Source organism: Garra rufa, chromosome 8 (assembly GCF_049309525.1).
Source record: "Garra rufa chromosome 8, GarRuf1.0, whole genome shotgun sequence".
NCBI classification, from domain to species: domain Eukaryota; kingdom Metazoa; phylum Chordata; class Actinopteri; order Cypriniformes; family Cyprinidae; genus Garra; species Garra rufa.
The window spans coordinates 44,891,954-44,918,554 of record NC_133368.1 but is presented as its reverse complement, the minus strand read 5'-3'; the positions used below and the strand labels follow the sequence as shown (position 1 = coordinate 44,918,554).

Sequence of the window (26,601 nt, the reverse complement as noted above, 5' to 3'; positions counted from 1 at the left end):
AAAGGCATCCAGCGTTTGGGAATGAGGGCGAGAGTGTTTGTGTGTGTGTTTGAATAAGTGCGCTGCGTTTGATTGAACAGGTGCAAACATTCACGGAAGAAGGCAGGTGATTCGGGAGGAAAAGGAAAACCTGAATGGGAGCAGGAGGTGGGAGTTTTTTGCAGCAGAGGTCTTGAATGCGGTAGCGACGTTCTCCTGCGGCGTTCGGTCTCTCCGTCCTCCTGCTCTCCCTCTGCTGTGGTAATGAGATGCTATCAGGTGACGCTCAACTGTGCAAAGCCAATCAACTTGACCTCATCTGGGATCTCTGTGCTGTCACAACCAGACGCCTGGGGACACAAACACAAAGAAAGAAATGAACGTTAATGCAGCTGAAACAAATCACAGTCGGGGTGATTGCTGAAGCGTTATTTAAAGGAATGTTCCAAGTTAAACGTGTTAAGCTGTTTTCAGGATTGGTGGTATAATGTAGGCTACTACAGAAAATAATTTGCCGCTTAGCAAAAAAATAAAGCAGGATGAAATTAAATAAAAACAAAATAATAATAGAATATGTGACATATTTTAAATTACCACAGGCAATAATTTGACTAAAATAAATAAATAACTAATTAATAACTGGGACTAATAAAAAATAAAGTAGAATTAATATAGTAAAGATAATGTGGCATAATGGAAATTAACTATTGAATACATAAATAAATAAATGTATAATTTATTTAATAAATAAAGAATATTAATAAAATAAAATAAAACAAAACAACATAAAATCTGGCATTCAGTGTGGCATACCAAAGAAAAATAAATAAATAAAATAAGATAAAATAAAAATATAATATAATATAATAAATACAGTGTGGCATAATCTAGATTACCAAAGGCAATAATTTGACTATTAATAAAATAATATAAAATAAAGTAAAAGTAAAATGTGGCATAATGGAGATTACCACATGCAACAATAAGTTTAAAAAACAAAACAAAAATTATATATATATATAATTTCTATATAATAAATATAATAATTTCTAATATAATAAATACAGTGTGTCATAATATAAGATTGCTAAAGGCAATATTTATTAAAGGCAATATTAATAAAAAATTAAATTAATAAAATAAAATAAAATAAAATGTGGCATAATAGAGATTACCACATGCAATAATTTGAGTGAATAAATAATAATAAAATAAAAACATAATTTATAATATAATAAATACAATATGGCATAATCTAAGATTGAAATAATCTGACTATTAATACAAAATAAATGATAATAAAATGTGACATAATGGAGATTACCACATGCAATAAATTGCGATTTACTGAAAAAATAAATCAACAATAAAATAAATCAAAATAAAATATAAATCATAATTTAGCAATAAATAAAATAAAGTAAAATAAATAATAAAATAAAATAAAGTGGAATAAAATAAAATGTGGCATAATGGAGATTACCACATGCAATAATTTGAGTTAAAAATTCAATAAAATAAACAAATATAATTTATAATGTAATAAATACAGTGGGGAATAATCTGGCAATAATCTGACTATTAATAAAAAAATCAAACAAAATAAAATCAAACAAAATAAAATAAAATAAAATAAAATGAAGAAAAATCAAATGTGGCATATTGGAGATTACCACATGCAAAAATTTGAGTAAAAAAATAATAAAATAAGATAAAATAAAAATATAAACTATAATATAATAAATAAATAAATAAATACTGTGTGGCATAATCTAGATTACCAAAAGCAATAATTTGACTATTAATAAATAATAAAAAATTAAAATAAAATAAAATAAAATGTGGCATAATGGAGATATAATTAATAATTTGAGTTTAAAAATAATAAAATATAATTTATAATATAATAAATAGAGTGTGGCATAATCTAGATTATCAAAGGCAATAATTTGACTATTAATAAAAAAATAAAAATAAAGTAAAATAATTGATACAAAAAATTAAAAATAAACTTTATAATATAATATAATAATGATGGCATAATAAGATTTCAATAAAACCAAATAAATTAAAACAAAACCTTGGTTATCGCAAGGCACTAGTGGAAAATAAAGAGTACTTCATCTTTAATATTTAGCCATATCTTTACCACAGAAATGCCATAGCCACAGCAATTTAATGAATATGTGGAAACGTGGAAACTCAGAGTGAGGGCTTAAACTTTTATTTTGAAATCGTGATTAACACTTCTGAGTTTGCATAGGTTTATAAATGATTTACCTTACAAAACCGATGAAATGGCACACGTTGCGTTCCTAGATGAACGTTATAATAAACCCAAACTCAAAACAACATGCAGAAATGGCGTTTGAGACGCTCCACACATATAAATGATGACGGTTCCTGCGAACAGAGCTTCGTAATTGACGCACATGTATTAAACCTGCAACGCATATATTTATTTAACTGAATCGTAGCCTTTGTAAATTCACAATTATGCTTAATTATGATTTTTAAATGGGTTTAATATATATTGCAGCCTTAGGAAACAGTCTAATAATGCGTTTCATGGACTCTCATTTGTGAAATGTGCCACTTCCGGTATTTTGATGGTTAGTCGATGCAGGGAAAATTAAATAAGGATTTTTAAAAATCAAATAGTCGATTCGAATCAACGAATCGCGACAACCCTACTTTGGTCTTTGACAAGAGTCTAATGACGAAGCGGCGCTGGGCAGAGAGCAGATCATCTTATCTCAGGGAACACCAGCCCGAGCGTCTGGAGGAAATCGATCGCTTGTTCGTTTTCTCTGGAGGAGACACAGAAACTATCAGCCGCTCAGGGTCAGACGACTGATCTTAGACAGAGGTGTGTATGTGTGTGATGTTACAGGGGTCTTGTGTGTGTATTCATATGTTAGTGAACGTCTGCTCTCTCTATAAAACACCGCCGTGAAATACGGGCTTGAGATCACGCTCCTGCTAAATAAGAGGGACTGTGACCCGTGGAGAGGTCTGACCATAAAACTCCTCACTGACGTAACTCACATTTCTCCTGGGAGAAGCGTTATGAATTACTCAGAGAGGAAGGAAGTACTACTTGTATCACTGTGTGTGCATGTGTTTGAGCACTTACTGTAGTCAAATGTAAGACTGCTATTTATAGGTTAATGACAGAAACATGCAGAACATGTATTTTTACTACTATTTTTCCTCTATCTCTAGAGGAAGGATAACACTTCACAAATGTATTGTCAAATATTATTTTTTGGGATGTAAAAACATTTTTAAAAATTGTCATGTTTTTACATTTCTCACTCACACACAATTTAAAAATAAATATGCTTTAATTTAAAAATATACTTTAATTTTAAAAATATTATTTGCATTTAATTGTGTTAAATTATAAATTGTTAATTATATATACATTTGTCTCTATATATGCAGTATATACACAGTTATGTAAAGCTAAAATAAAATAAACAAATAAAATATAATTAAATGAAGATAGATGTTTTTTTATTTAAAACAAAAAATAAAAAACTATTAACTATTAAACAAACAAATAAATAAATAAGATTATTAATAAAAGAGAATCTCCATTATGCCACATTTTATTTCATTTATTTCATATAGAAATTATATATAATAAATAAACTGTATTATAAATAATACATTAAAACTAGTAAATAAATAAGACTATTAATAAAATAAAAATAAATAAAATAATATTTATTTATAAATTGGAGTAAAAAAGTAATTGGTATAAAAAAGTTATAATTGGACTTATTTAAAAAAAAACAATAATAATAAATTAAATTAAAAATATATATTATAATATAGTAATAATAATAATAATAATAATAATAATACCTAAGGCAATATTTTGACTATTAATAAAAACAATATAATAAAGCTATTTTTTTATAAATAAGACTATTATTAAAAAAAATAAAATAAAATAATAAAATGTGTCATAATTGAGATTACCACATGTGACAATTTGACTTTGTAAAAAAAATAATAAAAATAAATAAAATGAAACATATATATTATAATAGAGTAAATATAGTGTGACAATCTAGATTACCTAAGGCAATAATTTGACTAATATATATATATATATATATTTTAACTAAAATAATATAATAAAACTATTAAATAAATATAAAATAAAACAAATTATTAAAGACTATTGAATTGACTTGACTTAAATATTATATTACTTAAATTATTATAGACTTAAATATATATATATATATATATATATATATATAAATTAAAACAAATTATTAAAGACTATTAAATTGACTTGATTTATATATATAGTAAATATTGTGTGGATTACCTAATATAATCTAGATTACCTAAAGCAATAATTTGACTATTAATAAAAAATAAAAAATAAAATTGAATTAACAAAGAATATATATAATAATGATAAATTCTAAAATATATATATAATTTTTTAAAATATATTTTATTTTATTTAAAATATAATATAATTAAAAAAAATTTGTGCAGTCACTACTTATTTAAAAGCAACAGGTATTAGCATGCTCACGTTATAAGTAAACACCAACTTTAGTGCGACTAAAATCACAACCTTAGTTATCAAACTAAAAATGTGTGGCTTATTCACAAACCATATTAGTTTGTATGAGGAAAACAAGACCAACTTTCGTTTACAAGACACATCACTTTCACAAGCCCTTGCAATGCACCACTAAAATCAATGTATTTTCAGCGTTCAGCATCAGCTCTAATGCGTGTAAAATGTTACGCTCAAGCCACACAGAGCCTGCAACCGCAAACATAAGTCTTCTTCACGGTTCAATATTCAAGCAGCCTAATTGTCTGAGTTGCACACAGTGTAGTCAGGAGTGACATTAGTAAACGAGATCCGCCTGAGTATTCCCCACACGCCGCCGCGTTCCCGTTACACGTGCGCATTTCTCAGAGTTGTTTTCTAATCATGATGTGAAGTTCTCTCCAGGGACGCTCAAGCTCAAATTAAACAATAAAACTCCACACTTCCTAATGTGATTTCAAAACACTCCAGGTGCGAGTGAGAAATGCATTCTGGGAGCTTTGTGGAGGGTCGGAGGGTGAAGTTAAGGGTAAGAGCTGGCAGATGCTGTGGAAATAGCTCTCTGCGAAAGGCCGCAGCAGAATGAGCCGACTGCTAGCGCGCAGATGTTGTTTACCGCCAACTCGCGGCTCCATCTAACGGAGTGATTAAACACAGCCGTCGCCGCCGTATTGGCCAGTCCACTGGGACCTGCCCTTAACGCTTAGTGTTTCCTAGGAATAGTTCATCTAAGAATGAAAATATCATCATTATTTACTTACCATCATGTTGTTCCAAACCTGTTTACACAGCTCTTTACTATGCAACGGCTGCTAGATCTTATGTACACTGGATTTCGATTCAAACATGACAATCTGACAACCACTAGAGGCAAATAAATAAACTAAATGGTAAACAAAAACAAAACTTTCACTGTTCAAAAAAAGGGACATTTTAATAGATAATAAAATCATTTTAAATTGTTATATACCGTAGTCAACATTCAAGTGGATCAAAAGTAGTCCTAGGACAAAAACGGGTATTGTTTTGTCTTTAGGACAACTTTGATTAAAGATTTTGATCCATTACAAATGCTTACTATTATATATTGTGTAGATCAAAGACATTACGATACTTACAAAAGCAATTTTGTTTCCATAGAAAGCACAATAAATGTAAATAAAGTGTCTACTTTCAAGGTTTCAAATAAGTTTTTGGAGAATAAAATCTCAAAATTTGGTTGAAATAAGTTATAATAAGTTATAATAAATTTTAAGTTACAATAGAAATAGTAAATAGAAAAATAAATTATAATTTTAAATATTAAAATCTGTAACAGATAAACCATATCATTGATACTAAAATAACATTGCAACAAGTATTTTTATACAATATTTCTGAATTTTTTTTATATCATATGATGGCAGCTTAGTTTTGTACTAATAATAAATTAAATAATAATAATAAAAAAATATTACATTAAAAAAATTGTCGTAGAAAATTGTTTAAAAATAATAAAGTAAAAAAACAAACAAAAAAAGCAAAAAAAACTAAACAAGAATTCTCAAATACAGACTATATCAGGAAATTCAAGTTTTAATAGATAATCAAGTACTTTTAAACCGTTTATTATATATTAATTTATATTATAATACAATTATATTTATGATAAAAATAGTTGTAATAACATTAACATTTTTATTCAGCTTGTTGCGAAAGTGACATTTCTTTTATTTCAAGTAATAAATAAACTAAAACTAATTTTTTTAAATAGAAAATGGAAAAATAAAATCTAATTCAAAATTTTAACAAAATCTTTATTTGATAAACTATCAATGATACTAAAATAACATTGCAACAGGTATTTTTATACAATACTTTAAAACTTTTTAAACACAAAAAAGTGTACATCATAAGATGGCATCTTAGTTTTGTTAAAATAATAATAATAATAATAATAATAATAATAATAATACATTCTAAAAAAGACATTGTTAAAATAAAATAAAGTAAAAAAATACAAGAATTAAGTCTCGAATACAGACTATATCAAGAAATTCAACAGTTTTAATAGATACTAAAGTACTTTTAAATTATATAATATATATAAATATATATATTTAATTTAGATCCAAAGATATTTATATAACTTTTATTATTATTATTATTATTATTATTATAAACTAAAACCATAAAAACCTGCAATAAAATAAAATTATAAAAACTGTAATATAACATTACCATTTTTATTCAGCTAGTTGCTAAAGTGAGTACTAAAAGTAAAGTACTAAAATAACTAAAACTACAACTAAATGAAAATTTTTAAACAATAGAAAATAGAAAAATCATTCTAATTTAAAATATTAACAAAAACTATAATAGATCAACTATTTCAATGAAACTAAATTAACATTGCAGCACGTATTGTTATATAATATATTTTTATAGTTAAAAAAACACTTAAAATATTTATTCTAATATAAAATATATATTTTTTCCTCATAAAAATGTGTATATTATATGATGGCATCTCAGTTTTATTAAAATAATAATAATAATAATAATACTACAAACTAATAATAAAGGGTAAACAAAGTATTAAAGAAATGTTTAAAATATTTATAAAAATTATTTTTCAAAATATAGATGACTTCATTCTTGAAATTGAAAGACTTAATTCTCATAAAAGGCCTATTTTGCGATTATTCTCACACAATACAACTGTACTTTAATGTTACAACTTTATTTTAAAATCTTTTATATTTCAATACCTCACCAAAATGTCATAATATTGTGATATATACCATAATCAACAAATTTTTAGTTCAGATATTGTGATATAAACATTTGCTTCCATTGTCCGCTCTTCAGCCACTATGAACTACAGTAATGTTGTATATACACTCTTCTGTGGTATCGAACGACTAAAGGGCAAGTAAATAGAATTTTCTCAGATCTTAGAGTAAACTATATCTTTTATACCACTGTAGTGGACTTCACATTACATCAAACATCTATTCACACATGATCCCATCAAAAGATTCTTGAGAACGCTGCAAAACGTCATCCTCTCCAATATAACACCGTCCACTTAAAAGTCTATCAGCAATACAGTATCTGTCTGTAATCCTCCACTAAGACTGAAATATAAAAGGCCGGAAGAAATATGAACAGATACTCCTACAGGATCCTGTGGTCTAATGCGTTCCTTTCTTCATCTATATCCGTTTAACAAGAACGCTCGATGACATTTTAATTCGTGTATTCATGTATCTGCCAGAATATCCCAGTTCTGTCATTTTTTTAAAAGCATTAAAAGGCATCATTAAACACTCTCCTAATATTCTCTCAGATTTGTCATGTGTTCAGAGTAATCAATAAGGAATTATGTAATGAAAATTCATTATGCTGTCAAAGACGTGATTCCAGCAAATAATGAATGAACGGCTGTGTGGGACCTGAGAGACACACAGCGTGCATATTAAGTGCAGAATGAGAAAAATAAACAGTGTCATATGAAAAATCAAGCTGCTTTTTGGACTTTCCGTGTCTTTTTCAGTTTTTCATAACTGGATTAAAAAAGTTGGAATGGCCTTAATTACACTAGACAAGTTTACTATAAACTTTATTATAGTTAACGAAAACCATTAAAAACATTTACGCTACTTAACATATAAATGTAACTGAAATTTAATAAAAATATATATATAAAAAATTAAACTTATTTTTTTTCAGCAAGTTCCAATGCAAAATGTAGATATTTTTTAACTTAAAAGACAAAAACACAAGAAAATTATTTAAAAAATCTCAAAAAAAAAAAAAAAAATTGACTTTAAAAATGATAATAATAGTAAATAATAAAATCCAGTTATTCTTAACTCTATTAAAAATGTGAAAAAAAAATCTAATTAAAAATGTTAACAAAAACTATAATAGATAAACGATATCAATGATATTAAAATAACATTGAAGCAGACATATAATTCTATAGTTATCTTAGTTTTGTTAAAATAATAATAATAAAAGAAAAACATAAAAAGTTATATATATATATATATATATATATATATATTATATATATATATATATATATTCAGCTAAAACTGAAATAAAAAATAATTTTAAAAAACTAGCTAGAAACATTTTTATTACAAAACAAAATGAAATTTTAAATAAAAACAGGAAATTCAATAATAATAAAAAGTAATAATATTAATAGTAAATATAAAATCCAGTTATTTGTAACTATATTAAAGAATATAAAAATAAAATCCAATTCAAAATATTTACAAAAACTATAAAAGACAAACTATATTCATGATACTGAAATAAATTGCAACAGATATTTTTATTCAATATTTCTATAGTTAGAGATATATATATATATATATATATATATATATATATATATATATATATATATATATATATACACACACACACAATTATTTTTATAATAAAAAATGTATAAAAACAATAATTATAATATAATAAAATATATAATATATCTTACAATTATATCAATTTTATAAATATATAATTTATTTTGGCAAGTTTCCAAAGCAAAATTTCTCATTTAATTCTCAATTAAAACTGTAGTAAAAATTTATAAAAACTACATATACAAATATTTTTTTTTTCAAAAATAAAATAACTAAAAGACAAATAAAAAATAAAAATTAACATGAATAAAAAAAAAATTAAGGTAATAGCAAATAGCATAAAATCCTATTTGTGACTGCATTAAAAAAATCCTCAAGTGTATTGAACAAGTTTAATTTGAAGTAGCATTTCCTTTAAAGAAAATAACTGTTAAATTAAATGATTTTTTATAAATAAACACACAACTAAATTACTAAACTGAAATTAAAAATAGAAAATTAAATGTAAATTCAAAATATTTAAAAAAGGTGCACTTCAATGATATTAAATAATTTTAAATCATTGAAATAATTTAATCATTTTAAATCATTGAATTTTTAAAAATAACTTTATAGAGATTGCACCCACAAAGAGCAATTTCTAGCAAATGAAATTAAATGTATATTTTACAATTAATTTCCATTATTTTTCCAGGCCATGATATTCCCAGGTTTTCCTGAATCATGGGAATCCTGCAAGATGTGACATTTAGCGTCTGAATACTTACCAACTTAAAGGTCAATACTTTATAGGTAATTGGGTCTTCTACAATCTTCTGAAGGTTAGCAGCCACTGGGAAAACACATGTAGAAAAAGATACTGACATTAGGATTGAGCGATAGAGCTAAACAAACAATATCTAGATGCTCAGTATCTCAGCATTCATGTGATGGCTCTGAAATGGCTTGAAGCAGAGGTCTCCAACTCAAATTACCCCGAAGGCCACTAGCCCAATTGTGTGCAGCCGTGAATCTTAACACTAGAATTACTGACTTTTTTATTTTTTGGTGAAAGTCCTGAGGTGTGAATCACCCCTGCTGAGATTTTCACACTTCTTCAGCTCGATTGTCCTCCTGCTTTTGTTGTGCAAACACACCCATTTACCTGTGAGGCCTGGCACATTGGCATTTTTTTACTCAGTGTAACTCAAGGCAGGCCAAACCTCTGTGTGACATGGAAACCTTCAAAAATGCCTGCCATATCTATAAAAAATATTCAACACATTGACTGACCTGCAAATATTAAAGACACATATTCACATTATATGGGAACACAACTGTTTTATTTATAAAAAAAATGTGTGCAAACATGTTCGTACACATACAGAATTATAACACATCACTGAATTATAACACCAAAAGCAAATTTTCTTTTTGTGTGATCGCTCCAGCTTTCATATGCTCTGTCCTCTGCCTGTTCATGTAAAAAAATAGCAAAAAAAAAAAAAAAAAAACAACAACCATAAAAAAAGCTGCCCCTCAGTTCCTGGTTCACCTCTGATCTGTCTATATTAGTCCCACAAGTGGAAAATCTGCATTGTCACTGCAGAAATGTGGACAGTGCAACTCAGAGGGCAATCAGAGGGCAATTGGCACTTTTTGCAGTGTTCCAATGACATCGCAAATGATGATAGGCCAATACTGTAATCAAGGGGCAACCAATTTCAATGGGAGGGCAATTGGCACTTTGGCAGCATTCCATTGCCATGGCATTGATGGCAGTATGGCAGACACTGTACTGCAAATAGGCCGGCTTTTCACAACATATGAATGCTGTAGAGGTGGCCAAAAGGTGTGATTCTATCTATTGTGACTGTGTATGTAAGGGAGTGGCAAAAGCTGACCGACTCAGGTGGAAGATTCATTTCTTCTTCGCATTTTTGAGAACACACATCAGGATGGACTCCGTATCACTGCCATGCAGGAAGAACCTCTCCGCACAACAGGCTTTGGCCCGGCTTCAGGAAATGGACGAAGCTGACTCTGATGGAGGAGAGATTTCATTTGTCCAGCAGGCCTCTGACTCCTCCTCAGAAGAATCAGAAAAGGAGACGGAACAAAACCACAACACGCCTCCACGGAAGATACACCGTAGTACTGGGAAGCCCTGTAAGACTCAGACGGCAAAAGACGGCACTGTGTGGGCAGAGGAGGACATTGGAATACCCAGCGCAGTAGCAAATCACTCATGCTTCACTGCGCAAGCTGGACCCACAGAGTCTGCTAAGGTTTGTCATTACCATAGTACATATGATATTTATATAAACCCATTTAGAGTGAGGTTCATGTAAATTTACCATTCTCTATTTGTTTATCTTCCGACAGCGTACAATTACAAGCGTGCTCCAAAGCTTCCTTTGTCTGTTAGACGTGGGAATGCTGCAGACCATCAGGGAGTGCACGGTCCACCAAGCCCGCAGAACAGAGCCAGACTGGAATTTGGCAATTCATGAACTGATGGCATTCATTTCAATTCTGTTTGTAAGAGCAATCATGTGTCCCGTTGGTGCCATTGTGGATTGCTGGTCAGAAAGCTTTCTGGTGCCTGTAATCAAAGAGACAATGCCCCGAGATAGATTCATTTCAATTATGCAACACCTTCGATTTGATGACAAGGACACGCGGGCAGAACGGGTGAAGACAGACAAATTTGCTGCGATCTCCGACATCTGGACACGCTTCAACAAGAACTGTGCTGAGAGTTTCACTCCAGGAGAACACATGACCATAGATGAACAGCTGTTCCCTACCAAGGTACGTTGTCCATTCACACAGTATATTGCAACCAAGCCAGACAAATTTGGGATCAAGAAATTTGGGATCAAGTTCTGGATGGCCACGGATTTGGAGACCAAATATGTTTGCAAGGCATCTCCTTACTTGGGAAAGGACCCCAGTCGTCAGAAGGGAGAGAGGCTGGCAGAGAATGTGGTCATGAATCTGATGGAGCCATTTTTGGATAAAGGGAGAAATGTCACAACGGACAATTTCTTTACTTCACTGTCACTGGCGCACAGACTGCTGCAGCGTCAAACAACGCTACTGGGCACGATGAATAAAGTCCGACGTGAACTTCCTCAACTAGCAAAAGACACTGCACAGCGAGAGGTATTCTCCACTTCAGTGCTTAGAAGTGGCAGTGTCTCCTTGACAATTTATGCCCCTAAAAAAAAGAAGACTGTGTGTGTTCTAAGTTCCATGCACCAAAACGTGACGATCGGTGATGGCAGAAAGAGGAAACCCAACACGATAACAGACTATAACCACATGAAGGTATGTGAATTTGTGTATAATTTTACACCAGTACTACAATGTTTTCTGATGTGTACTATACAGACCTATAGAAAAAAGCACATATACTCATGACTCTCTCTCTCTCTCTCTACTTTTACAGTGTGGTGTAGACGTGTTGGACCAAATGGCACGGATGTATTCGGTAAGAGCAGCAACACGCAGGTGGCCAGTAGCAGTTTTTTACAATATGCTGGACCTAGCGGCGGTGAATGCCTACATTTTGTACAAGGCATGTACTGGGTGGACAGGCAAAAGAAGATTGTTTCTGAGTCTTCTAGCAAAGGAACTTCGTTGCCGATTCATGCAACAGAAGGAAATATTGGCACAGAGGCAGGCTGCTGAAGCTGCTGTGCCAGGGACTGTACAGACAACACAGTGCCAGGTGCAAGAGAGCTGCAACAGGAATCGCAGCAGGTATTCCTGTGCAACATGTAAAAAATTCACCTGTGCCAAATGCAGGGACAATGGACACTGGGTCTGCAAACTCTGCAAAGTTTGAAACACTTATATAAAATAAATATGTATGTATAAAAAAAAAGTATGTACATATGTATAAAAATAAAACAGACTTGTGTATCCATATATTGTGAATGTGTGTCTTTTGTATAAATACGTCAGGCAATTCTAAAGGTTTGTTACACACAGAGGTTTGGCCTGCCTTGGATCTGAGTTACTCTGAGTAAAAAAATGCAAATGTGCCAGGCCTCACAGGTAATGGGTGTATTTGCACAACAAAAGCAGGAGGACAAAAGGCCTGTGGAAATCTCAGCAGGGTGCTTGTAGGTGTTAGGTCCAGGGATTTTACGCAAATTTGCGCAGGTTTAGTAAATCTAGTGTTAACTACATGCAATAATTGCTGCAGTTATATGGTTACTGATGCATGGACATCATTTTCAGAGCTGAGCCACTCATCTTATCTGTATCTAGCATATTGCTCTGCATGTTTAGTGAACTAATGACCCCTGGAATTGTTTCCTTTTGCAATTTTCTCCTTGCAGATGAAGCCGGTGTGAGCTCCATTACATGGCTAGAAACATTATGAGCTGCTCTGATGTAATGGGCAGAAGTCATTCAAATATTTGTTCATATTTTTAATTCATGTTTATGTACTATTTTTTATATTAAAACATACAAATATAATAGTTTTTATTTATTTTTATTTAAAATTAATTGGATTTTTTTTAATTTAACATTTATTTTAGTTCAAGGATATATTATTTAAATCAAAATAATAAAATAAAAAATAGACCTGACTTGTTCAATACAGTTAAGGCTTTTTTATGCAGTTAAAAATAACTGTATTTTATGATATTTTACTACTACTACAATTATTATGATTATTATTATTATTTATATTATATTTTTATTTACATTTTTTGTTTCAGTATTTTTAATTTTTTATTTAAGATTTATTTTATTTCAAGAAAATATTACTTAAATCAAAAAAATAAAATAATAAATAGACCTGACTTGTTCAATACAGGTGAGGCTTTTTAATCCAGTTACAAAAAACTGTATTTTATGATATTTTATTAGTATTAGTATTATTTTTATTAATAATATTAATTGCTATTTTAATTTTGGCTTTAGTAATTGTTGATAACTGATAGATAGCAATTTAGTCATTGTTTTTCAAATACTTACTTCAAATACTTAATTTTTCTTAATTAATATTTATATACCATTTATATATATATATATATATATATATATATATATTACTAAAATAAAAAAAATAAAATAGACCTGACTTCTTCAATATAGTTAAGGCTTTTTTATGCAGTTAAAAATAACTGTATTTTATGATATTTTACTACTACTACTACAATTATTATGATTTATTTATTATATTATATTTTTTATTTACATTTTTTGTTTCAGTAATTTTTAGTAACTGATAGAGAGTAATTTAGAAATAGTTGCTCAAATACTTATTAATGTTTCAAATTGATATATATATATATATATATTTATTTTATATAAGTTTATATTTTAAACATTTAACATTTAAAACATTAAAGTTTATATATTTATACAAGTACATTTTATATTGTTTTGTAACATTTTAGTAATTTTTAGTATGTCAAGTTGGCAACTATCTGAAATGAAAATAAATTTAAATTTAGTTTTTTATATTTCATTTAACGTTTATTTTATTTCAAAGAAATATTACTTTTATCAAATACTATATTTATTATTTATATATAGTTATTATTATTTATATATAGTTAATAATTATTTATTTATTAATTGTATTATAATTTTATTTACATTTTTGTTTTAGTAATTGTTAGTAACTGATAAGATAGTAATTTAGTAATTGTTGTTAAAATACTTATTAATATTTCAAATTAATATTTGTATATATTTTATATTTATATATTTGTATATATTTATATATTTTATTAATTAATGTTTATTTTTTTGTTAGTAACTGATAGATAGTAATTTAGTAATTGTAGTTCAAATACTTTCAAATTAATATTATATTTCTAATTAATTATAGTTATAGTTTTATAGTGCGTGTATGTGTGTGAAAATTTTATATTCACATTTTTTTATTACTTAATATAGGTATGATTCCCAGGAAATGCATTAAGTAAAACACATGCATACCTTGCATGCAATGTAAGTTGCTTTAAACAAAAGTGTCTGCCAAATGCATAAATGTAAATATAGTCGTTAAGGACTAAAATCCACAGCAAACAATTCACACTTATGATTTCACATAAAAGTATTGCATTCCAGACATGTGGGCAAAAAAAGTTGCGGCATCGAGATTGCATCGAGATATTCCGTGGTTTCATCAGGTTTTTGTCTAGGTAAATCTAAGTCTTTTTAAGACCAAGTAAAGAAAACTCAAGTTAGAAAACCTAAGGCAACGAAATACATCAATGTGTTGAAAGTACAACTTCCAATAGATCTCCATCACTTTTTAGCTTAAGGTTTGAATACCTGATCCCAGCTATTAGAAAATGGAAATAACTTTTACTGTGCCTCCAGATCACAGTGCAAAAATTGATGTTCTTCCTTAGCATTTTTGTCTTCTAGTTCTAGTTTCTGAAAGTTTAATCCAAACCAAGTGATTTATGAACAAATGAACAAAAACAAATATCTGCCAAGATACTGAGAACTTAATTCAGGGGAATGTTTTTATACCCCACTGACAGATATTTGTTCCTGTTTTAAGCATAAACCCACCTAATTTTGTTAAATTTTTCAGAAAAGACTTAATTTTCTACTTTTCAAGTGAAGTATCATTATTTAAGATTTAATTCAAATATACTGAGGAAGACATTTGTTTCTGCAGTATATTCACAATTTAATGCCATAAATATGAATTTGAAACTTTCTGCTTTTTAAGACCCGAAGAAACTTTATGATACAGACAAACAGGGCATTATATTTTAATCTATTATAATGCATATACAACTTACCCACAACAACATCATGACCATTGACCAGACCAGCAGAGAAGAGCTCCTGAGAAACTCCGTCAGCAGTGTCTGAGGAGAAAAACCCAGATGCACAGCTTGATTTCACAGCAAGAATCCCGTCAGAACACAAAGTTAAAAGCATGTTCTGGCAAACCCACGCACACAAACATCAACAAACAAGTTGCAATGGGCTCGACTGCACTGAACACGTCAGATCTCGAGATGGGCGGCCTGACGCAGAGTCTAGATGTTTATGGTTTACAACTTTTGCCACTTTAATATATAATCAACTGATAAGCAGTTAAACTTCAAATGAGCCTCATCCAATCAGAATTAAGAGTCGCAACAAAGAGTTTTATGATTAGCATTTTAACTGTATTTTTTTACTGAATTTTAACAGTAAATCTTACATAACATAAATAATTTAATGTGGTAATCAAGTTCCAAATACCAAGACATGTAATCTTGATAGATATGTCAAGTTATATAGAACGACAGATGGAACGACAGAATGATAAAATGAACCACAGATAGTCGGAACATTCAATAGAATGATATGTAGAATGATAGAGAGAGAGAGATAGATTGACGGATAGACAGATAGACGGACAGACAGATGGATTGGCGGATAGGCAGGTAGACAGACAGATAGATGGATGGATAGATGGAGAGACAGATAGACAGATAGACAGATAGATAGATAGATAGATAGATAGATAGATAGATAGATAGATAGATAGATAGATAGATAGATAGATAGATAGATAGATAGATAGATAGATAGATAGACTGATGGATAGACGTATAGAAGGATAGGCAGATAGACAGATGGAAAGACAGATAGGCGGATAGACAGACGAATAGACAGATAGGCAGATTAGAGTAATAGACAGATGGATAGACAGACAGACAGATGATTGGGTGGATAGAGAGGTGGATTGACAGATAGACAGATGGGTAGATGACAGACGGATATATAGATGGACAGAAGGATAGACAAAAAGATGGATAGACAGATGGATGGACAAATAGATTAGACTGATAGACAGATGGAAAGATGGACAGACAGATGGAAAGCCAGACAGATGATTAGATGGATAGACAATAGACAGACAGTTAGACAGATGGACAGACAAATTGACAGATAGACAAATGGATAGACGAATAGGCAAACAGATGGATAGATCGATCAACGGACAGGTGAATAGACAGATAGATTAGACTGATAGACAGATGGATAGATATATAGATGGATAGACGGACAGACAGATGGATAGACTGTTAGAGAGACAGATAGACAGATGAATAGACAGACAGATGGATAGATGGACAGACAGGTAGATAGATGGATAGACAGATAGATAAACTTTTAGACAGAGAGACAGATGAATAGACAGATGGCCAGGCCAGACGGATAGAGAGATGAATAGACAGACAGACAGACAGACAGATGGATAGATGGTTAGACAGAGAGACAGATGGATAGATAGAGGATAGACAGACAGATGGATAGTCAGACAAATAGACAGACAGATGGACAGAGACAGATAGATGGATAGACAGAGACAGACAGATAGACAGACAGACAGACAGACAGACAGACAGACAGACAGACAGATGGATAGACGGTTAGACAGAGAGACAGATGGATAAACAGACAAATAGACAGACAGATGGATAGACAGATAGACAGAGACAGATAGATGGATAGACAGACAGACAAACAGATGGATAGACGGTTAGACAGAGAGACAGATGGATAGACAGACAAATAGACAGACAGATGGATAGACAGAGACAGATAGATGGATAGACACACAGATACAGACAGATAGATGGATAGACAGAGACAGATAGACAAATGGCCAGACAGATAGACAGATGGATAGACAGACAGACAGACAGACAGACAGACAGACAGACAGACAGACAGACAGACAGACAGACAGACAGACAGACAGACAGACAGACAGACAGACAGACAGACAGACAGACAGACAGACAGACAGACAGACAGATAGATAGATAGATAGATAGATAGATAGATAGATAGATAGATAGATAGATAGATAGATAGATAGATAGATAGATAGATAGATAGATAGAGAGACAGACAGACAGACAGACAGACAGACAGACAGACAGACAGACAGACAGACAGACAGAGAGACAGACAGAGAGACAGATGGATAGACAGACAAGTAGACAGACAGATGGATAGACAGATAGACAGAGACAGATAGATGGATAGACAGACAGAGACAGATAGATGGATAGACAGACAGACAAACAGATGGATAGACGGTTAGACAGAGAGACAGATGGATAGATAGAGGATAGACAGACAGATGGATAGACAGACAAATAGACAGACAGATGGATAGACAGATAGACAGAGACAGACAGATGGATAGACGGTTAGACAGAGACAGATGGATAGATAGACGGATAGACAGACAAATAGATAGAAAGATAGATAGACAGATGGATAGATAGACAGATGGATATACGGTTTAACAGAGAGACAGATGGACAGACAGATGGATAGACAGACAGACAGACAGACAGACAGACAGACGGATATACGGTTTAACAGAGAGACAGATGGACAGACAGATGGATAGACAGACAGACAGACAGACAGACAGACAGACAGACAGACAGACAGACAGACAGACGGATATACGGTTTAACAGAGAGACAGATGGACAGACAGATGGATAGACAGACAGACAGACAGACAGACAGACAGACAGACAGACAGACAGACAGACGGATATACGGTTTAACAGAGAGACAGATGGACAGACAGATGGATAGACAGACAGACAGACAGACAGACAGACAGACAGACAGACAGACAGACAGACAGACAGACAGACAGACAGACATACGGTTTAACAGAGAGATGGACAGACAGATGGATAGACAGATGGATAGACAGACAGACAGACAGACAGACAGACAGATGGATATACGGTTTAACAGAGAGACAGATGGACAGACAGATGGATAGACAGACAGACAGACAGACAGACAGACAGACAGATAGACAGATAGACAGATAGATAGAGAGATCAATAGACAGACAGATGGATAGATGAATAGATAGACGGATAGATAAATGGATAGATGGACAGACAGAGGGATAGATAGCTTTTATAAAAATATAAACATTATTCAATGAAATTTCAGCAGAAGAATGAGTACATGAGCACACAAACAGGGAATAAACAGATTTTGGTGAGATGCACACAGACAGAGCTCATCATGAGTCAGAGCAGCAACTGAAGGAACACTGGGTGATCTCTCATGCTGAGAATCTCTTAAGGTTTCTTCTGTTGCTAATGCTGCCTTCAAGTCACTCCGGAAAGATCATTTTTATAAGACGCAATGAACACCAGCACAATGTCATAATTACCAGTAGAAAACTGAATTTTCTTTGAGCTCCGGCTTACCGAGCTGGAGGCGTTTCGGCACGGCGGAATTAAATTGGTATTAATCATATTCAGTTTTCAGTGTGCACAGTGACTGCACATTTAGCACATGGTAGAGTCTTCTAGGTTTCATCTGTGTTAAAACCTGGAATAAAGATCAAATAACTGGAGTTTGGTAATATATGCAATGAAAATCACATTTTCATTTTTGGGGAATGCAAACAAGTGGACTAGCACTCAAATTATTTTATAAAAATAAAATAAACTGACTGTTTCTTTATTAATTTTCAATATGGTACCATGGCAAAGATGTGCTTCCCTTTCCTTTGTTCCCTAAAAAACTTATGTAATGATTATGACAGCCGTACTGGGGACAGCTTTTTTATTTTTATTTTTATTTTTTGTACTAAATTTCTAATTTGTGCATATACATTACCTGTCAAAATATTTTTGAACAGTAAGATTTTGAATGTTTTTTAAAGACGTCTGTTTTGCTCACTAAGCCTGCATTTATTTGATCCAAAGTACAGCAAAAACAGTAAAATAAAAAAAAATTAAAAATAAAAATTACTATTAAAAATAACTGTTTTCTATTTGAATATATTTTCAAATTTAATTTATTCCTGTGATTTCAAAGCTGAATTTTTAGCATAATAAATCAAGTCTCATGATCCTTCAGAAATCATTCTAATATTCGGATTTGCTGTTAAAAAACATCAAATATTCTTATGTTTAAAACAGCTGAGTTGAATTTTTTTTAGGTTTCTTTGATGAATAGAAAGTTCAGAAGAACAGCACTTATCTGAAATAGAAATCTTTTGTAACATTATAAATGTCTTTATCATCACTTTTGATCAATTTAAAGCATCCTTGTTAAATAAAAGTATTTCTATAATTTCTTTTTATTATATTTTATATGATACTTTTTTAATAATATGCATTACTATACTTTAATAAAATATTAATTAATATTTAATAATAATTAACATTATAGTTAATTAAATACTGAATACACATTTTTTAATCTTTTTAAACACTAACTTTAATTAGATTAAAAAATAAATTTTAGGTAAATAAAAATGAATAAACATTTTTATTATATTTTATTTTATATTATAATTTTTAAATATGTATTGATATGAGTAAAGTATTAATTATTATTTATAAACATTATATTTGATTAAATACATATTTAAAAATATGCCTGAATATACATATATATATATATATATAATAATTAATATTTTTAAACAACTCATACATAAATAAATAATCTTTGTAAATATTTTTTTTAAAATATATACACGAGAAAATATATACAAGAAAATATGAAATATACATTGTTAACTTTTAATTAATAAGTTTAAAAACATAAAATAAAATGATTTTAGGTCAATAAAAAAAATTAATGAATAAATAGTTTTAGTATATTTTATTTTATATTTTTATATTATATTTTTTATTTTAATTTTTAAATAATATGCATTACTATATACTATACATAAATTATTAATATTGTTGAACATTATATTTAATTAAATACACATTTAAAAATATACATTAATATACATATATAAAAATAATTAATCTTTTTAAACAACTCATGAATAAATTAATTAATTAAATAAGAAAATATAAACAAGAATATACTAAATACACATTTAAAAAAATCTTTTTAAACACTAACACTTTTTTAGATTAAAAAAAGTAAATTATTTTAGGTAAATAAAAAATGAATAAATATTTTTATTATATTGTATTTTATATTATTTTGTATTATAATATGCATTGATATATATAAGTAAAATATTAATTATTAATTTTAAACATTATATTTGATTAAATACACATTTAAAAATATACATTTATATACATATATAAAAGAATTAATCTTTTTAAACACCTTTTATACATAAATAAATAACCTTTGTAAACATTATTTTAAAAATATACACAAGAAAATATATACAAGAAAAAACTAAATACACAATTTTAACCACCTCAATTAACTTTTATTTAATAAGTTTAAAAACACAAAACAAAATAAATGACATGAATAAATATTTTTAGTATATTTATTTTTTATATATTTTTATTATTAATATTTTGAACATTATATTTGAATAAATACACATTTAAAAATATACATAATATACATATATAAAACAAAACATAAATCTTGAACTCTTATAAATAAACTAATTAAATAATAAAATATAAACAAGAATATACTAAATACACATTTTTAAATCTTTTTAATCTTTTATTGAATTATTTTATATAAAAAAAATAAAAAAAATACTTTTAATTAAATAAAAAATGACTATTTATTATATTTTATTTTATATTATAATTTTTAAATAATATGCATTGCTATACATAAAATATTAATGAATATTTGAAATATTATATTTGATTAAATACACATTTATGTTGCATTAGCGTTAATAAAGCCTCGAAAGTCAGGAAGTGAAAAAGAAATTATGTCCATTTTATTCTGGCCAAATTCTCATTGTAATAATATTTTCCAGCCTCGTAAGTGTGAATTTCTCCGGAGGATTTGCAGGCAGCATAACACTAGGACTGCGGCTGATGTATGATGAGGTGCACTGACCTTGCCCTGGAGTGAATTCAAACCGTATGTCATTCAACTCCTTCCTTGAGTTCCTGAGGGAAAGATAGAGAGAGAGGAGATATGTGGTGAAAAAATGGGCGTCCACCTGTCCGTCTGTCTGTAAGAAAGCCAAGTGAGATCACGGCCCATCTGTGCTGTTTCACTGAGCGCACACACACACACACACACACACACACACACACACACACGAGCCTCAGCTGAGTCCTGTCCTCAGAGCTCTCCAGATAATCATTTCGGGAGAAAATTTCACCCAGCCAGTAAGCAAGCAAGCAATCAGTGCCAATATCGCCATGTTTTGTAAACCAGTGAGCTTCTTCTGTAATTACAGCGGTTTGGAGGATTGTTTTATACAAGCGTTCAGGTGGGATTTTAGGAGGAGGGCTGTGTTCATTTGAGTTAGTTTAATGAAGGAAGGCTTCACAGTATGAATAAGGTGATCTGGGGTTAAAAGGCATTTCATATTACTAATGGCTCTTTCATCATTTATAATGTTTGTCTGCTATGGAGGACTTGGCATGACATTAAGGAATAATTATCAATTAAATTATTCAAACCAAAAAGGAAAATTAATAAATAAATTATTAAATGGACGAATCAAGCTACATTTTTAAAATGGTTTATTTAAATAGTTTTAAAATAAAAGATATATACATTTTTACATTTAAAATTAAATAAACATTTAAAGCCATCTATTTAATTCATATTTTTAAAAAAAAAATTACATTAAAAAGTAAACTGACATTTAAAACCATCTCATTAAATTTTTAAATGTAGTTAAATAAATATTTTTTTTTTCATTAAAAAATTTAAAACCGTCTACTTAACTCATGTTAATAATGTAGTTAAATAAAATCAATTAGTTTTTAAAATGTTACAAAATAAACTGATAACACAAAACTGTCCATTTTACTCGTTTTAAATAAAAAATAATAATAATGTATTATTGATCTTAAAAAAAATAGTAGATAAATAATACAAATGAATACATTGTGTTTACATTTAAAAATACAAGTAGTTAAATTACTTAACTTAATTTAAAAAAATACATATAAAAATACATTAACATTTTAACTGTCTATTTAATTTGTTTTAAAATGTAGTTAAAAACGTGAATGTTTTTAATATAAAGATAATACATTGAAATTTAAAATTGCCTATTTAACTCCTGTTTTACAATTGAGTCATTCAAACCAAAAGCGGAAAATAAATAAACAACTTATTAAATGGACAAAACAATCAACATTTCTAAAATGGTTTATAATAATAAATAAAATAATTGATATATATATCTGTCTATTTAATTCATATTTTTAAAAATATAGTTAAATTAAATAATAAATGAATAAGCATTTTTACATTTAAAAGTAAACTGACATTTAAAACCATTTAATTCTAATTTTTAAATGTAGCTAAAATAAATATATTTTTTAAATTTAAAAATGTAAAACTTAAAACCATCTACTTAACTCATGTGAATAATGTAGTTAAATAATACAATTTATTTTACATTTATCAAAATAGTATTCAAAATCAACTTAACTATATACAAAAAAATAACCAAATACAGTCGTCATATTACATGCATTAAGCACATCAAGGGTGCAGCAATGATATGCAATGTTCTCCTTGTTTATTTAAAAAAAATAATACTCCATCAGTGCCAAATGAGAAACTGAAAACATAATGATTATCTCCCAAAACAGACTGAGGGCTTTCTAACAGTGGGCTATAATGGCATGATGGATCCTGGTGTTTCATGGAGCGAATCGTCATCATCCTAAGGCTCTGGCGTTCTCAGTAAACACACCTGGAGCGCGTCTACGCTCTGCTTCTTCTCACTGATGTTTATGATAAAGCGCCCCTGTGTATTTGGCGAGATCTGAGCCAGACCTTCACTTTGTTCTCTCCAACATCAAACAGTCTGTTCTGCTTCGGCAACAAGGCCTGACAACCTCAGAAAAGTTACATTTGCAGAGGAAAGGCAAAGGACACAAATAATATGCACCGGCTGCAGTCATTTAAGCAGGAGAGGCGACTGAAGTCACCAGAGCTACGGGAGATGAAACTCTCCAGGCTTCACAGGAAGTGCACACCGCTGACAGGAAGTAGGTGGACACTCTGGGTGAAACATGTCATGAGGAGATCATGTGCGGGTTACATTTCATGCCATTTTAAAGCTAATTTCAGCACCATTTTTAGGCTGTTCTTAATCATGCTGCCTTCTTTTGGCTTTCACATTTAATCTTCGTTAGGAAGACAATCCTATAATGGACTGTGACGAGCTTAGTGGCAAAATGCACCCAAAGAAATTAGTGTGTAGGACTTACTTTGAAACTATTTTCACTCTGAAACTGGTTACTAGTAAATTTCACAGTAATTATAATTAAATGGCAATGCATTGAAACAGTATTTTCTTGTAGAGCGTACTCCAATAATCTGCTTTATTTACATATTTCTAAAAAATCATAGCTTTAGCTGAATCCTAACATCAAACTCTATTGATGTTTAAATTGTGAATTGAGTCAAGTGTGATACGCACAGTTGCTGTCTATCTAGTGTTCCAGATTGGACACTTATGAGGTGAAGTCAGTTCGGATCTTGACTTAAAAAAGCAGCTATTATTTTTATGACAATTTAGCTCATTACAAAAAAATCACTGTATTGCAGTAATGATCTCTTCAGAGAACTACAATAAAATTATAAAGTAAACCAAGTAAATTACATATTACAGAGAGAAACTGACAGGAACATTATTCAGCATGAATAATAAAAAACAAATAAATACATAAATGTAAAAAAAATATTTTGTATTTTATTTAATTTTTTGTAAATAAAATATTAAACTTAATATTTATTATTTGTTATAATTTATATATAGTAACATGAGATTTTGTGTGTGTGTGTGTGTGTGTGTGTGTGTGTGTGTGTGTGTGTGTGTGTGTGTGTGTGTGTGTGTGTGTGTATATGTAAAGATTTATTATTTTTTTACATATTTATTAATACAATATATAAAAATATTGTGTCTAATTATAATTTGATATGCAAAATTAAAAATATATATTTAATAACTTTTATGAGGTTACGTGTGCATGTGCGTGTTTATGTATTTACTCTATATAATAAAATTGTACAGTAAATGTTTTATTATTTTTTACATATTTTATTTATTAATATAATATACAAACTAATATATAATTGTAATTTTATATGCAAAATTATTTGTATATATTATATATTATAATTGTATATAAAAATATTAAACATTACTTATATTTTATATATTAAATATGTACAAAATATTTTCTTTACATTTCATTTATTAATGTATAAAAATATATAATTATATGTATATAGTACATATTATAATTTTAAATATAACTTATGAGGTTAAGTGTGTGTGCGATTATTTAGAAAAAAAATTATGTGTTCATTATATATAATATAATTATACAAAGTATTAAATAAATGTATTATTTATTTTAAAAAAATTAAATTTTTTATTTATTAATATAATATATTATGTATAAATCAAATAAATAATATATTATCATTTTATAAATAGAAAAAAGACAAAATACTTATCTATAAATAAAAATAACTGTTATTTGTATTACATAATATTTGACAAACAATGTAACAGAATTACATATTTTGACTTGTCCCCTTAAATAAAAATGCTTGTATTATTTCCACACTATTACAGTATATTAATATTTTGTATTCGATTTTTGTATTATTCATATTTTCAGTGTTTATTTGTAATTTTGTCATTTTTGTGGCATTTTTAAAATTTTCTCTTTAATATGTATTACTATATACATTATATATATATATATATATATATATATATATATATATTTATGTATGTATGTGTGTTATTTTAAAATTATTAATATTTTTAAGCAAAATCATTTCTGACAGACAGACAGACAGACAGACAGACAGACAGATAGACATAACCAGTTTGATAGTGCTGCTCAACAAAAGCCCTGATACTGCATTTACTGTATGCATACAAGCCGTTTCATTTTACAAAGGGTCAAGACTGTATATTAGCGAGCGGTGTGCACTGGGTTTCTCCAGCGTCTGCACCAGAGCTCCAGCTGCGCTATTGAGCCCAGTGGACTTATTTAGCAGATTGACACTTGCATTAGCCTCATTTTCTCTAGTACTAGATTATAATGACAGAAATCATCAGTGGTGTTGCTCTCCACCCCTCCGTCTCTCTCCCGCTCTCAAGTAGGTCACTTAACTGATCGTCAGAGGAATGCCATCTTACTCTAGGCCAATATACCAACAGTACATTTAAGAGGTTTATATAGCCAATCCCACATTATGATGCATGGTGGGTTGTCAATGGCACGGTGGACCTTGAAGACTAAAAAGGATTTTAAAAAACTAAACCATCATGCTGGCAGCGATAAATCCGTTATGGAGCTAATAAAAAGTAGTCTGTAGGGGTGTGAAGTAATCTTGGCGGGCAGATGGAATAAAACCTGATTTTGCCAGTGATTTTAATGTTTTCTGTTTTATATATCTTCCTCCTGTGCCTTGTTACACTTTATGTCATTTCATTTCATGAATGTAGGGCTGACTGATATTATCATATTGATATCATTCTATGTATGCATGTCTTCTTCTAGCAACAGAAAATAAATAGTGCATATATAAATATATATAATGTAAATATATATAACTGTACATTTATAACTACTACAATTCAAGTCAGTGACATTCATCTCAAAATCAAGCAAGATATGACTACTTTAAGGTTCGCAAAACTTAAATCAGTATAATTAACAAATCAAATTAGTATAATTGAGTGTAT

At 29.4% G+C, this 26,601-nt stretch overlaps 1 protein-coding gene across 2 annotated transcripts in view; it reads right to left on the bottom strand.

Moving 5' to 3' along the window:
• Positions 1 to 254: 254 nt before the first annotated feature.
• Positions 255 to 26,601, bottom strand: part of LOC141340909 (STE20/SPS1-related proline-alanine-rich protein kinase-like) — a 97,636-nt gene continuing 71,289 nt past the window's right edge. For both annotated transcript variants that reach the window (XM_073846025.1, XM_073846024.1), the window contains 4 exons: positions 21,753 to 21,866; positions 15,702 to 15,770; positions 9,699 to 9,763; positions 255 to 329 (listed from right to left, as the gene is read on the bottom strand). In XM_073846025.1, coding sequence (XP_073702126.1) covers positions 255 to 329; positions 9,699 to 9,763; positions 15,702 to 15,770; positions 21,753 to 21,866 — 323 coding nt within the window. The remainder of the gene's footprint in view (positions 330 to 9,698; positions 9,764 to 15,701; positions 15,771 to 21,752; positions 21,867 to 26,601) is intronic.